General features: G+C 38.0%; 1 protein-coding gene across 1 annotated transcript in view; it reads left to right on the plus strand.

Annotated features, from left to right (window-relative positions):
- The window catches only part of tmem135 (transmembrane protein 135), a 391,315-nt gene that overhangs the window by 265,288 nt on the left and 112,091 nt on the right, over nt 1-13,936 (plus strand). The window contains exon 6 of the mRNA XM_059964593.1: nt 778-824. Within this exon, the coding sequence (XP_059820576.1) occupies nt 778-824 (47 nt within the window). The remainder of the gene's footprint in view (nt 1-777; nt 825-13,936) is intronic.

Below are 13,936 nucleotides of genomic sequence, written 5' to 3' on the forward strand. Positions count from 1 at the left end.
ATTGGGAGCACTTGACACAATAGATGATCCCAACAGTTTTGCAGGTGAAGTGTTGCCTCACCTGGAAGGATTGTTTGGGGCCCAGAAGGCAGATGAAAGAGGTGGTGAATGGGCAGGTGTAGCACATTGGCTGCTTGCAGGAATAAGTGCCAGGAGGGAGGTTAGTGGCGAGGGACAGATGACCAAAGCAATTGCAGAAGGAGCGATTACTGTGGAAAGTGGAGGGGTGGGGGAGGTAAAGGTATGTTTAGTGGTAGGATCCCTTTGGAGATGGCAGAAGTTGTGGAGGACGATGTGTTAGATGGGAAGGCACATGAGGTGGTAGGTAAGGACAAGAGGAACTCTATCATTATAAAGGTGGTGAGAAGATGGGGTGAGCACGGATGTTCTGGAAATGGAGGAGACATGGGTGAGGGCACTATCAATAGTGGAGGAAGGAAAACCCCGTTCTTTCAAGAAGGAGGACATCTCTGATGTCCTGCAAAGGAAAACCGCATCCTAGGAACAGATGTATGGTAAGGTTTTAAAATAAAATATTGCAACATGTTTGAGTTTTAGTCAATTTATAACAGTCAGTTGAATATCTGAAAAATATATTTTTTGATATAAAGGGCTGGAATTTAGAAGTATATCTTCTGTTTATTTGAAATACAATTTGATTAAAACAACATTTCAGACATTCAGTGTAGAAATGTGCATCATTCTTTCAGAGGAAGATTAAGAAAGACTGAATTACCTATGGTTTCAAAATAACTTTCTTTGTATCTGTCCATACAGGTCCTGCTGTTTTGCTTCACTGCTGCCCTGTACATGTTCTTCTTTAGGTAAGTGTATGGACTTCCTACTTCTCGGCTCTCTTTAATTACTATCTTTGCTGCCCTCTGTAGCCTTATGGCTGGTTGATCTAAGGCTTGCCACATACTTAGAGATTTGCTGAAGTTTTATTGGAGTCCACAAAAAGTGCAGACAAAGCTTTGAAGCCTTGTCACTTCTTCAAGCCCCTTAGGTCAGACTAGTGTGTTTGAATGCGTTTGCAAAAGACTTGGGCTGAGCCAACCAGATAGAATGTCACCATAGGTCATCCCATTTTACTTCAGAACAAAACTATTTGGAGTAGTCTGCTGGGTGTACAAGACATGACACAGAGAATCACAAGTCACGGTTCAATAGTAAACCACAAAGAATGCTGACAGGATAATGCTCAAACAGAAAGATATAGCACTGACTGTCTCCGATGATTACTCATCACTTTTGTACAATCATTCTTTGATAGAAGTGAAGAATCTTAGTGGAATTAATTTTATTTATATACTTTTTTATGCAGTTTAATGATACTCTAAGATTGCAAAAAATGTCAATAAGAAGAAATTCAGTGTTTCGGAGACCATTTAAATAGTTACTGAAGTCTTTCTTGTTAAAACGTAGATAAAAGAAGGTGTTTAGTTTTCCTGAGATTGATTTGGTGAATTGTTTGAAAATTTTGTGATCATAAAGCAGAGTTCAGGTTGCCAAAAGAAGTTGTGTTGCAATTCATCTGATCTAAATATTCAGTCCTCAAGTTCCAGCAATTCAAATGCAAGTTAATAAATTGTGATCTGCTGACAAGCTTGGTGGTCCTTTGTGCTACTCAAACAATTCCATTGAATCTTTTGGAAGATGAATTGATCTAATCTTTGAACTATATAGTTCCTTAAAGCATTTGTAAAGTTTGATTTTTCTTGATCTAGAATGAAAACCACATTTACTCATGCTCAAAATAAATTGAACATTTTTTGTGGCTATTGTCTTGATCCTCGAAGAAAGTAATTTCTTATAGGACAAACTGCCTTAATTTGGCAAGCAAGCTGGAAATTATTTTGTTCCAGAGAATTGTTAAAGTGGTATTTATTTTCAAATACCAAATGTTGGAGGAACATTTTTGTGCTGTGATCCTTCATCAGTTACTAGATTCATAATTTGAAATAAAACATAGCAAATTTTCACTAACCGGCATTCTTATTTCATTTACAAAAGAGATTCTGCAGATTCTGATAATCCAGAGCAACACACACAAATGTTGGTGGATCTCAGCAGGTCAGGCAGCATCTATGGAAGTGAATAATTAGTTAACATTTTGGGCCGAGACCCTTCATCAGGATTGAAGCAGGCTGGAGATTCTCCAGCATTTTGTGTGTGTGTTTCTTCTTTTATTTGGTACTTTAAAAGGGACAGTATTTCACACTGCTATCTTCACCAATAAATATATGGTTACGCTTGTGTATTGTGTTTCATAGGATTGCTTTTATACTTATTGTGTTTATTTTATTCTGCAGTGGATCCAGAGTAACAATCATTTCATTCTCCATCATGCATGTGTACTGAAGAATGACAATAAACAATTACAAATCTTGCAGATTAAATAATTCAGTATTTTACTACTTCTTCCCTCCAAAAGTTATGAAATGTAATGTAGTTATAGCTGTAGTTTTAAATTAGTGTTGTAGACATGGATATATTGTTTAAAATGAAATAACAGCGATTTATAATAATGATAAATTGGGGTCCTTTCTGTCCATCTGAAAGATCCCATAGCACTGTGTGAAGAGGAGCTGGAAGTATTCCAAGTATTTTCCACCCTGGCTTGATTTTTTTCCCCACCTTCATATTATTTGTGGTAAAGGTAAAGGGCTGGAGAAGAAGGAATCTGACAGGAGAGGCGATGGGAGAAAGGGAAAGGAGAGACACCAAAGGGAGGTGATATGCAGGTGCAGAAAAGAGGTAAGAGGCCAGAGAGGGGAATAGAAGAAGGAAGGTGGAGGAGAAAAATTACTGGAATTATTGGAATAGGAATGGGGACAGGAATTAAAGTGGGTCACTAGGAAATTCTGCTTTTGGCTGATGGAATGGAGGTGCTCAACAAAGCAGTCCCTCAGTTTAAGCCAGGTCTCACCAATTAAAAGAGGTCGCATCGGGAATACTGAGTCCGATAAATAAACAGCCCAGTAGATTTGCAGGTGAAGTGTTGCCTCACCTGGAAGGACAGCTTGTGGTCCAGAACGAAGATAAGGGAGGAGGAAAATGGACAAGTGTAGTGTTTTGTCGCTTACAGGTGTACCAGGAGGTAGATTAATGAGGACGGACAAATGGACAAGGGAATTATCAGGTTTGTTAAAGCTAACAAAATGAGTCTGACATATTGGTTCATTGGCGAGAATGACAGTGGGGGAACTGCGTGGCCTCAGTTGTTGCGCGGACAAGGCCCTCATGTCCCAAGGTTGCCTGATGCAGTTGCCAGAGAAAGAGCCGCTGGAGCTGGCTGTGTGCAGCTGGAATCCGTGCTGGTTTGGGGCTGACTCCTTCCATCAGTACTGCCCTTCAGGCTTTGCTTGGTGGAAGACAAGCTAAATTGCATTCTTCTCTGGCTGCATTTGCGCAAGATGAACTTCTGGAGGCTTGTTCTTGAAGGAATGTGGTTCCAGGGCAAAATGCAGGGAACATCAGACTACAGGCCAAGACGCCCAGGGACTTGGGCTGTATTATTCTTTATTGCAATACTTTTTTGTAACTGTATGTTTTTCTGCTATCATACCTATAACTGCTATCCACAATGTATGATTGTTGGTACTGTGCTTTACACCTTGGCCCTGGAGGAACGATGTTTCTTTTGTCTGCATTCATGTGTATGGTTGAATGACAATTAACCTTGAACTTGAACTAGCACCTCAGTATTTATTGTAATAACAATGGTACACACTCCTATTCATCGTGACCATAGCTATGTGTGTACATGTATACATAGGTGGCAAATACGGAAAGTTAGCTGGGTCCAAGTGTTTGTGCAGCTTTAAATGGTCAGTTGGCTAATTTGAGGTAGAGTGAGTTCCTATGAAGAGCAGAATTAGGCCATTTGGCACATCAAGTCTGTTCAATCATTTCACACTGGTTAAATTATTATCTCACTCAACCCCATTCTCCCACCTTCTCCCTGTAATCATTGATGCCCTGTCTAATCAAGAACCTATCAAACTCATCCTTAAATAAACTCAGTGACTTGGCATCCAGAGCTCTCTGTGGCTATGAGTTCCACAGAATCACTACTACCTGGCTAAAGAAATTCCTCCACAACTCTGTTTTAAATGTTCTAAATCTCTGTTCTATTCTGACGCTGTGCCCTATGGACATGCCTCTATTCTGATGCTGTGCCCTCTGTGGTAATCAATTCAGTCCCTATTGCAAATGTTCTCTCCACATCCATTCTGTCTAGGCCTTTCAATGAGATCCCCCCCACCTCCCAGTTCTTTGAATCTACGGCAAATACAGGCCCAGGTACATCAAACTTTCCTGAAATGTTAACCCTTCCTGGAATACATTCCTGGAATCATTCTTGTGAGCCTCCTCTGGTACCTCTCTAATGCCAACATAGTTTTTCTTAGATAAGGTTCCCAAAACTGCTCACAATACTCCAGGGGCGGTCTGACCAGTGCTTTAGGAAAGCCCCAGCATCACATCTTTGCTCTCATTCTAGTCCTCTTGAAAAGAATGCTAACATTGCATTTACCTTCCGTACTCAACCAAGTTAACTTTTAGGAATCTTACACATACATTCACAAGTCTCTCTACATCACAGATTTTTGAATTTTCTCCCTGTTTAGAAAATAGCCTACTCCTTTATTCCCTATACCAAAGTGCGTGACCATACACTTCCCTACACTATATTCCATCTGTCACTTCTTTCCCCATTCTTCTAATCTGTCCTGATCCTTCTGTAGCCTCTTTGCTTCCTCAACACTACCTGCCCATCCATCTGCCTTTGTATTGTCTGCAATCTTGGCCACAATGCCATCAATTCCTTTATCCAAATCATTGACATATAACACGAAAAGCAGCAGTCTCAACACTGACCTGGATGGAACATCACTAGTCATCAGTAGCCAACCAGCAAAGGCTCCCTTTACTTCTATTCTTTGCCTCTTGCCAATCAGCCGATCTTCTATCCATGCTAGTGTCTTTCCTGTAATACTATGGGCTCTTATTTTGTTAAGCAAACTTATGTGTAGTACCTTGTCAAGGGTTTGTGAAAATCCAAGTAAACAACATCCACTGACTCTCCTTTGTCTATCCTGCCTGTTATTTCCTCTAATTCCAACAGATTTGTCAGGCAATATTTCCCTGTAAAGAAACCATGCTGATTTATTTTATCATGTACCTCAAGTACCTTGAAACCTCTTCCTTAATAAAGGACTCCAACATCTTCCCAACCACCGAAGTCAGGATAATGGCCTATAATCTTATGCCTTAAGAGTGGAGTGACATTAGGAATTTTCCAATCCTCCAGAACCATTGCAGAATCTAATAAAAGTTACTAATGTCTCCACAATCTCTTCAGCTACCTCTTTCAGAATCCTGGGATGTAGACCATATGGTCCATGTAAATTCAGACCTTTCAAATCCCAATCACCTGCTCTTTAGTAATAGCAACCATACTCACTTATGCCCCCAAGAGTCTTGAATTTCTGCTGTACTGCTAGTGTTTTCCACGGCGAAGACTGATGGAAAATATTCATTAAGTTCATCTGCCATTTCTTTAGTCCCATTACGACTTCTCCAGTGTCTTTTTTCCAGTAGTCTGATATCCACTCTTGCCTTTCTTTTACTCTTTATATATCTGAAAAAAAACTTTTGGTATCCTCTTTTAGATTGTTGGGTAGCTTAACTCCATATTTCATCTTTTCTCTCGTTACAGCTTTTTTAGTTGCATTTTGTTGGTTTTCAAAAGCTTCCCAACCCTGTAAATAACCACTATTTTAAAAAATATTAAATGCCTTCACTTTTCCTTTTATGCTGTCTTTGATTTCTCTGGTCAGCCACAGTTGTCTTAACCTCCCTTTAGAAAGCTTCATTATCTTAGTGATATATCTATCGTCTGTCTCCTGAGTTGCCCCTAGAAGCATTAACCATTGCTGTTCTGCCATCATCCCTGCTAGTAAATTACTCTAATCAACTTTGGCCAGTTGCTCTGTCATACCTCTGTAATTCCCTTTACTGTATTACTAATACTTCTGACTTTATCTTCTCCCTCTCAATCTACAGTAAATTCTATCATATTATGATCATTGACTCCTCAGGGTTCCTTTTCCTTAAGCTCCCTAATCATATCTGTTCATTACACAACACGCAATCCAGAATTGCCTTTCCTCTAGTGGGGTTCAACCACAGACTACTCTAAAATGCTATGTTGTAGACATGATAGAAATTCCCACTTTTGTCATCCAGCACCTACCTGATTTTAGTTGTGTAAGTTAATCTCTGGGAGGAGAAATAAAGGGCAAAATAGTGCCAGAGACTGCACTTACTGAGCCACAGTATGTTTCCCTTCCTAGCTAAAGTGGTAATGTTGCGAGACTATATCCTTGCTTCATGCTTTCTGCTCCTTCATTACTAGATAGTGGAACTTAGCCAATAAAAGAGGATTAATAATTCTCTCTAGTCATGGACAGCATCCCTAGTTTCTAAAAGAAGTGGCTGCTGAAAGAATTGATTGTGAGCTTTTAAAATTCATTAGATTCTGGAAATGTCCCAGTAGGTTGGAAGCTGGCAGATGTTACAATGTACTTTAAGGAGAACGAGTTACACAGTTAGCTTACCTTCTGTCACCTGGTTATTGTTGGAGTCTGTTCTCAAGTGTTGACAGAGTTCTTTAGAAGATCATGTGATTTAGGCAAATTTAATATTGTTTAAGGGCAGAAAATTTATTGTGTTCTTTAACAATGTAGCAAGCAGGATATATAAAGCAGAATGTAGGACATCTGAGTTACAAAAAACTTGATAAGATCTACATAAAAGCTTATTCTACATGGTCAATATTCATGGTTTTGATGACAGGGTATTAGCATGGACAGAGACTTGGTTAACTGACAGATAATAGAAAGCAGGGAAACAAGTAATTTTCAAGTTGGCGCACTGTAACAAGTGGTATGCAACAGGGATCAATAAGCCAAGTTTCTGAAGGTGTAAAAATAGGTGAGAGTGGGTGATACAAAAAAATTAAGCTAAAGATTGTAGACGGTTAGTATAAATAGAAAATGGAGCAGGAAGGGAAATGGCAAATTAGAAAATTGTTTGAATCTACTGAGAATGCTGGTGTTCAGAGAGATCCTCATGCAGACAATACTAGGGTAACAAGCTGGTTGCAAGTAGCTAGGACGATAGATGGAATGTAAACTTTCTAGAAGAAGGATGCAGTACAGAAGCAGTAAAACGCTGCTATGACTGTGGAGGTCTTTGGTGAGATTGCACGTGGTTGCTTAAAATTCAAGAAGGATGTACTTGGCTTGAACACTGTGCACGGAAGAATAACTTGATTAATTTCTGAGATGTAGGGGTAAACTAATGAGGAGGATCCTTTAGGTTTCTCTTATGCTCCCTGATGTTAAGAAATGTTAAGAAGGGTGAAAATATTAGATATTGGGGGGGTTGTCAAGATGGAAGCTGTGAAGATTTTTTTTCCAGGTATGGGAATCATCGTCTAAACATAAAGGGACATCTATCTATGACTCAGACGATGAGGATTTTCTTTCTATAGAGGGTTATGAATCTTAATTGTTCTAGAGACGTGGATGCTGAATGAAGTACGTTAGACTGTGAAGGAATTTTTTGAACTTTAAGGGAATTGGTGTTTTTGGAAATTGGATAGTAAGTAATCTAATCAGACCAGCTATTGTATGTTGAGGACTCTTGGAGCTTGTACAAGCTTCAATTTCATGAGCTTAAATATCATTCAAAATGTTGTTCTTTATTTCTATAAGTATGGTTTAATTGAGTCACACAGTTAATATACCTTCTGTTTCAATATTTTACCCAAATATTTTTGATTTCTCACTCTTAGCTTTATTATATTCTAGTTTACCTGAAGTGCCTAATAGATCACTGTTTCTGTAAGTTTATGTGCCCTCATCCAGGATTTCAACCTAAAACATCAACATTTCCTTTTCTGCTGAGTTTTTCTAGCAGATTGTTTGCTGCTCCAGATGCCAATATCTGTAGTGTGGTTATCAATTTGTGTGGCTCAGGTGGATCTTAGTTCTATAATCCAGATTGTTTCCTGTTCTGAATTCCCTTGAAACAGAGTTGCTCATTCTTGTTTCACTCCTGGAGTAATGCATTCACCTCCTTATCTATGCATCAATTTTAGTGTAAGAAGATATTGTCCATCATCTCCATCATAATCCTTGAAATTCTGGTAGGCTACGAGCAGGGCAATTTGTTGTTGATCTCAAAATAGATCTTTCATCTTTCTACCTGAAATTTCCTCAAGATGGTTCTCTCTCTTGCACCTGGTATACATTATACCAAGAACCTCTCTTTTGCATCTGATATACATTATACCAGTTGGGACTCTTGATCCTACTTACAAAATAATGCTGTTTGTTGACCTGATTATGGAACCCTCCAAAGTGGCCCCTTCTATCTGGCTGGCATTCTGGGTGTCAATATGACAGTTTTTTATTCTTGCTTTTGTAGGTATCAGATATTTGTGCATATTGATTAGGATCTTCCCTATCTTAGATAGACCTGATGAACTCCATTGATTAAACTAACCCTATTCTGACCCTGCTTTGTTCTTTGAAGTGCGCCTAAGGCAGGGGTGGGCAAACTTTTTGACTTGTGGGCCACAAAGGATTCTCAAATTTGACAGGGGGGCCGGACCAGGAGCAGATGGACGGAGTGTTTTGGTAATACACCTCATAAGAGAAAATAAAATATCATGGGATATGTAGAAAACATGTGCTTTAATTTCAATTGAAAATGAACAAATACATTACAACAAAATATCTGTCTTTGAAGTCCCATGGTATTTAGCTATTTATTGAAATGACTTTTAAAACACCAAAAATTAAATGAATAAAATACAGCTTATTTTAATAGTAACAGTTATTATTTTAAAGCACTGAAAATTCTGTTATCCTTCAAGATATTATCATCATCACTCTCCTCCTGACTGTCTTTATTTCAAAAACGGTAGGAGATGCAGGTCTACTTGTCCTGCTCCTTCTTATTCAATTGTCCCCTGTGCCAAAACTCAACAACCACCAGCACAAGGACAGAACAGTGACAGCGCGCCAGTATGCGGAGCACGTTATTTGATCTGGAGCGCATTTTTTATTTTGAGAACGTACGTGCACCTGCGCACTACTCATGTCCATCACTTAACAGAAATGACATGTAACATGTAAGGCTTATTGAAAAAATATTTTCAAATGCATTTTTTACATAACACAACAAAGAAATTTATTTTTAATTTCAGTGGGAACAGTGTTGTTGGTCTCCCTTTTTAGCCAGCACATCAAAGTCTGGATTTAGTTTTGTTGTGGCGATTCTCAGGATGGATCTGAGGTGTCGGTCAGTTAACTTGGATCTTTGGCTGGCTTTGTTGATGTTCCTGACGCTGAACGCCTGTTCACACAAATAGGTCGAGCCGAACAAAGAGTAAAGCACAAATGTGGAGTAATACGCTGCACCTCAACAAAGGTCAATGTATATAGAGTGCGTGATCTACTGGGAAAACGCCAGAATTGTGGGGAAAAAACGTTAACAAGGTTTATTAATATAATTTCATCAAGTTCTGCGAGCCGGATTAAAAAGCTTAACGGGCCGTAGTTTGCCCATGCCTGGCCTAAGGTCTAGAGGGGCCTGTCACGTATCCTCCTTTGTTTTGAAGCAACTCTAATGATTCTACTTTAGAAATATTTAAGATCTCTTGATTAATGGGAGAAACATTTGTTTGGAACTGTTATGTTGCTCTATAATAATTCTGTCTATTTGATTTGTATTTTAGTTTTTACATTTAGCTTTTTATCTAAACACAGTCAAGCACTAAAATACTATATAAAATAGTTTAAAATGCTGCTTAATCTACACAAACCACAACGAATGGAAGCACTCTCCTTTTTATGTTGAATTTTCCATGACTAACTTCTTATTAAGTACCATTAAGTTCTCATTAAGTGTTATTTAAGATCAGTCAGTGCAACACTTGCTGTTTTTCTGAGCTTCTGCAGACTGAAGCAGTTTGGGAAAAATTGGAAATTGAGAATCAATTGAGGTTTAACAAAACTCACCATATGACACAATTGAAAAGAAAAGAAATGGAAATTTTAGATTTTGCATCTGATACTTCAGCAGAAGTGTCATCCTTTTGACGAATAAAGTTTAAGAAATTTCAAAAAGAGTAAGCATAATGTGCAAATGTTAAAAATCAAACAAAAATGACAAATGTCAGAAATTTTCATGACAGCATCTGTAAAGTCAAATCTTTCTTCAGAGCTATTTTTAGGAGCATCTTCACATACAGTAACAGTATGTTATCAGGTTCTAATTTCTTTTGGGGTTTAGAAAGAACAAGAGTGACATTGTCAGTAGTTTTGGTCCCATTGCACTCAAAAATTCTTGTTTCTGCTTAGATTATAAAATGTAGACATTTCTTTGAAAACAATCTGGTGTTTAATTTGGACTGCATTGCTGCTTGTGTTCGCTTTGCTTACTCTACCAAAAGCCCTGCCTCCCACATTGATTCATGTCCACAAATCATGTATTTTTCTCTTAACTTTTCAAAAGACAGTACTGCCTGTTCACAGTTAGAGTCTGTTGATAGGATGTATGTCTGTGGCAAACTAATTATGTTTTCATTGTGTGCCCACTCCTGGATAATGTGCACAGGAAGTTAACGGAGCAGATAGTGAAGTTATTTTAGTTTGTTTTCACCACTCACCTTCCCTTTCCTTAGCCCAAGGTAACTAAAGTTTTAAAAAAAAATTTCAGATACTGGCTTGCAGCATAAATTAATCATTTCTGGAACCAGTGCATGTGCGACCGTTAATATCCAATTTGAATGGTTTAGTTTGATCACACAAGCAATTCCCTGATGGAGCAGGTGCCTGCTGATTAATGCTGAGTTGATAAATATTAACTTGTGAGGATTATACCACATACAGGTGCTTATTTGGATAGTAGATTAATTTGGTTCCAACTTTTGAGTGTAAACAGGGTTTAACTTTAAAAAATGTTCCAATAAAGGTAATCTAGATTTGACAGGATATGTCTTGGAGGGCAAATGAACCATTGTTCAAGCTTTACCATTTCATTTTGTTTGAATATAATATGGGATTTAAACCATTTCTTTTCTGTTCACCAAAACTAAGAATCTTATTCTTTTGGACCAGCCTTTTCAATTTCCTTGCATAGATTCCTATTAATGTCATTCATACACTGTATATTTGAAAGCTAAAACCTTTATTTCATAAATCTGCAGGTGCTAGCAGTTCAATAGAACCTGTTATTTGTAATTCAGTAGCTTGTATAGTGATATTTGATTTCTTTTAATTGCATTCCCTTTCACAAATGTATGAGTGAATGGAGACTAAAGAATTGAGACTGCTTGATTTTCATACTCCATGCTTCTCACCTTTCTCAAAAGATCAAAGTACAGTTTCCTTTTCTTTCCCTTTTACTTTGAATGGATGCAATTTTTTCACCTATTAAATGAAATCATGACAGACCTTTTGTTCTGATCTTGGTTAAAACTTAAAATGACAGCTCAAAAACAAATAAATCAAAACTAAAAAATGTGATTCCAGCCTGAAATTATTAAAAGAAATTGTTACCTTTTTCTCCTGAACTACCTGAATCCATGTTAACCTGGATCTTGCAGGGTTTAGTAAGCACCAATAACTAATAGTAACACATTTGAAATTTGTAGTTAAAAACAACAGTTATCTTTTCCTCTTAGATAACTTGCTGTTTCACGGTATGTTGTACTGCATTAACTTGCAGTTTTATGTATAAAACACCACTACTTTATTTATAACTTTAATGCACTGATGTTCACCCTAAAAATGTAATCAGAATCTCCCTACCGTTATAGGTGCAGTTGGGCTACCTAGGTGATGTCTCTATTAACAAACTCCATTTTCACTAACATTTTCATATCAAGTGACAGAACTGGTACTGCAGAACATAAAGACTGTAGAGCTGGGTAGGTTGGATAATAGATCCTGCAGCCTGCAGACATGTAACAGTTCTGTTATTTCAGCCCCCTAAACCCAGTACTGCGGTATGTGCTCCCCAAACCCAATGAAGTTACAACCTATGATCAACTGTCTGTAATTTCTGGTCCTTGCTCCTGTTCCATTGCTGTTCCTTTGAACATAGCCTGATTGCTTGCTAGTTGCAGACACTACCACACCACCTTATCTGTTCGATTTGCTTCATCTGTCCCCTACGGCCACCTACTCACCATCATTCACTTTTTATGATTGAGCCACAGTCAATCAGCATAAAACTACCTTGATGCTCATGCATTTCTGAATCAATATGGGCAATTCTTATTCTCCCCTTTGTCAGTGCCTCAAATTAAAAGGGTTTCATAACAAATTATGAAGGCATGGTCTAAGGTATTTCTGCATATTGTGAGGTTTCCACATTTCTTTTAAAAGATGTTTTCTCAGTTTAATTGCATTCTCTCCAGACTAATCCCACTCACCATTATTCCTTAGTATCCCACTGATCTAATCCCAAACTTTTGGAAGTCATCCTTCTGACCCAGTCCCATTGCCAGGAATTCATCTTCCTCACTGCCAGCCTCCAGGAGCCCATTTGCCTTCCTGCACCTCATTCCTGCCTCACTGTAGCTGTCTCCATCCTCTCCTACCTCCTGCAGAAGCTCAGTTGCTCTATGGCTGCTTCCTTTAGGAACTCTGCACTCTAACATTTACCACTTCCTCCCTAATTAGGGATCTTGCTCCCTAATTCTCTGCGCTTCAACATCCAGCAATCTGTTCCTTCCGTGTTGCCACCTCTTGTTCTGTCTCTCTGATTCGGCCAGGTCTATACAGATTGATCGTTGAACTGAACTTAGAATGATTCCTTTTTTGTTCAGTTACTTTTTGGGATCTGATTGAACTTCCCCCCCCCCACCCCCCACGCTTCCCTACTGTATAAACTACACCTTTTCCACTCCACCCTTGGATGATAACTTTTGTCCCTAAGTGGTAAGCATATATGTTTATTGGTATACAGAGCTTTTCATAATAGCATCAGCAGTATCAGCGTTATTCTTGTTTGTTTTTAGATTGACCTATTATGTAATCTATGCAAGAGTAACTGATCAAAGTACGCAACTGATCTATAAATACCCAGTATTCTTGGACAGGCATATGGAATTTAAAAGAATGGAGTGATATTCTCATTGTATGGGCAGAAGGATTAGTTTAGTTACGTATTTAAATACTAGTTAATTAATTCAGCACAAGGGCTGAAGTGCCTGTTCCTCTGCTGTACTGTTCTTTGTTTGAACAAAAGTAGCTGTAGTACTGATGCTTTGTGTAAATCTAATGTTTCTTTGATCTTTTTTATCACAACAATTATGATTAATCTGCGTACTTTTTTATGTATCTACTAGTACATTTTTTATACCATAAGCCTGCAATTTTACCATTGCTTTTTCTGAAACAACTTATCACATTGTGTCCAAAAATTCATGCATCATTTTCTGCATTTTGTATTTTACCTATAGTGCATTAGGCAGACACAAAAAATATATATATTTAAACACTTCGTTTTCCAGTTTCTTCTCATGTTTCACTGTCATCTTTAGACTGCTTTTAAATCCAGACAGGCATGCTGAAAAAAAGTATAGTTTTAAGCATATTCTCTAGAAATTCTTCCTTGGTAAATAGTAAACACACTTCACAGTAGAACCAGTTGTGCTCAGTCTCCAAAATTCACCCGATTAATGTGAATGGATTGAGGCTCGGAGGCAGAGTTTAAGTTTACTCTATAGCACGTTCTGTGTTACAACGAAAAACAAATTTCTAAGAACATGTATTTAAGATGTGTAATGAAAGTATTTCTGATAGTTATGGCAAGGGTTACCTTTAATGTCCCATTTTTCAATACCTAT

The sequence above is a fragment of the Hypanus sabinus genome, chromosome 3 (assembly GCF_030144855.1).
Source record: "Hypanus sabinus isolate sHypSab1 chromosome 3, sHypSab1.hap1, whole genome shotgun sequence".
In the NCBI taxonomy this organism is placed as follows: Eukaryota; Metazoa; Chordata; class Chondrichthyes; order Myliobatiformes; family Dasyatidae; genus Hypanus; species Hypanus sabinus.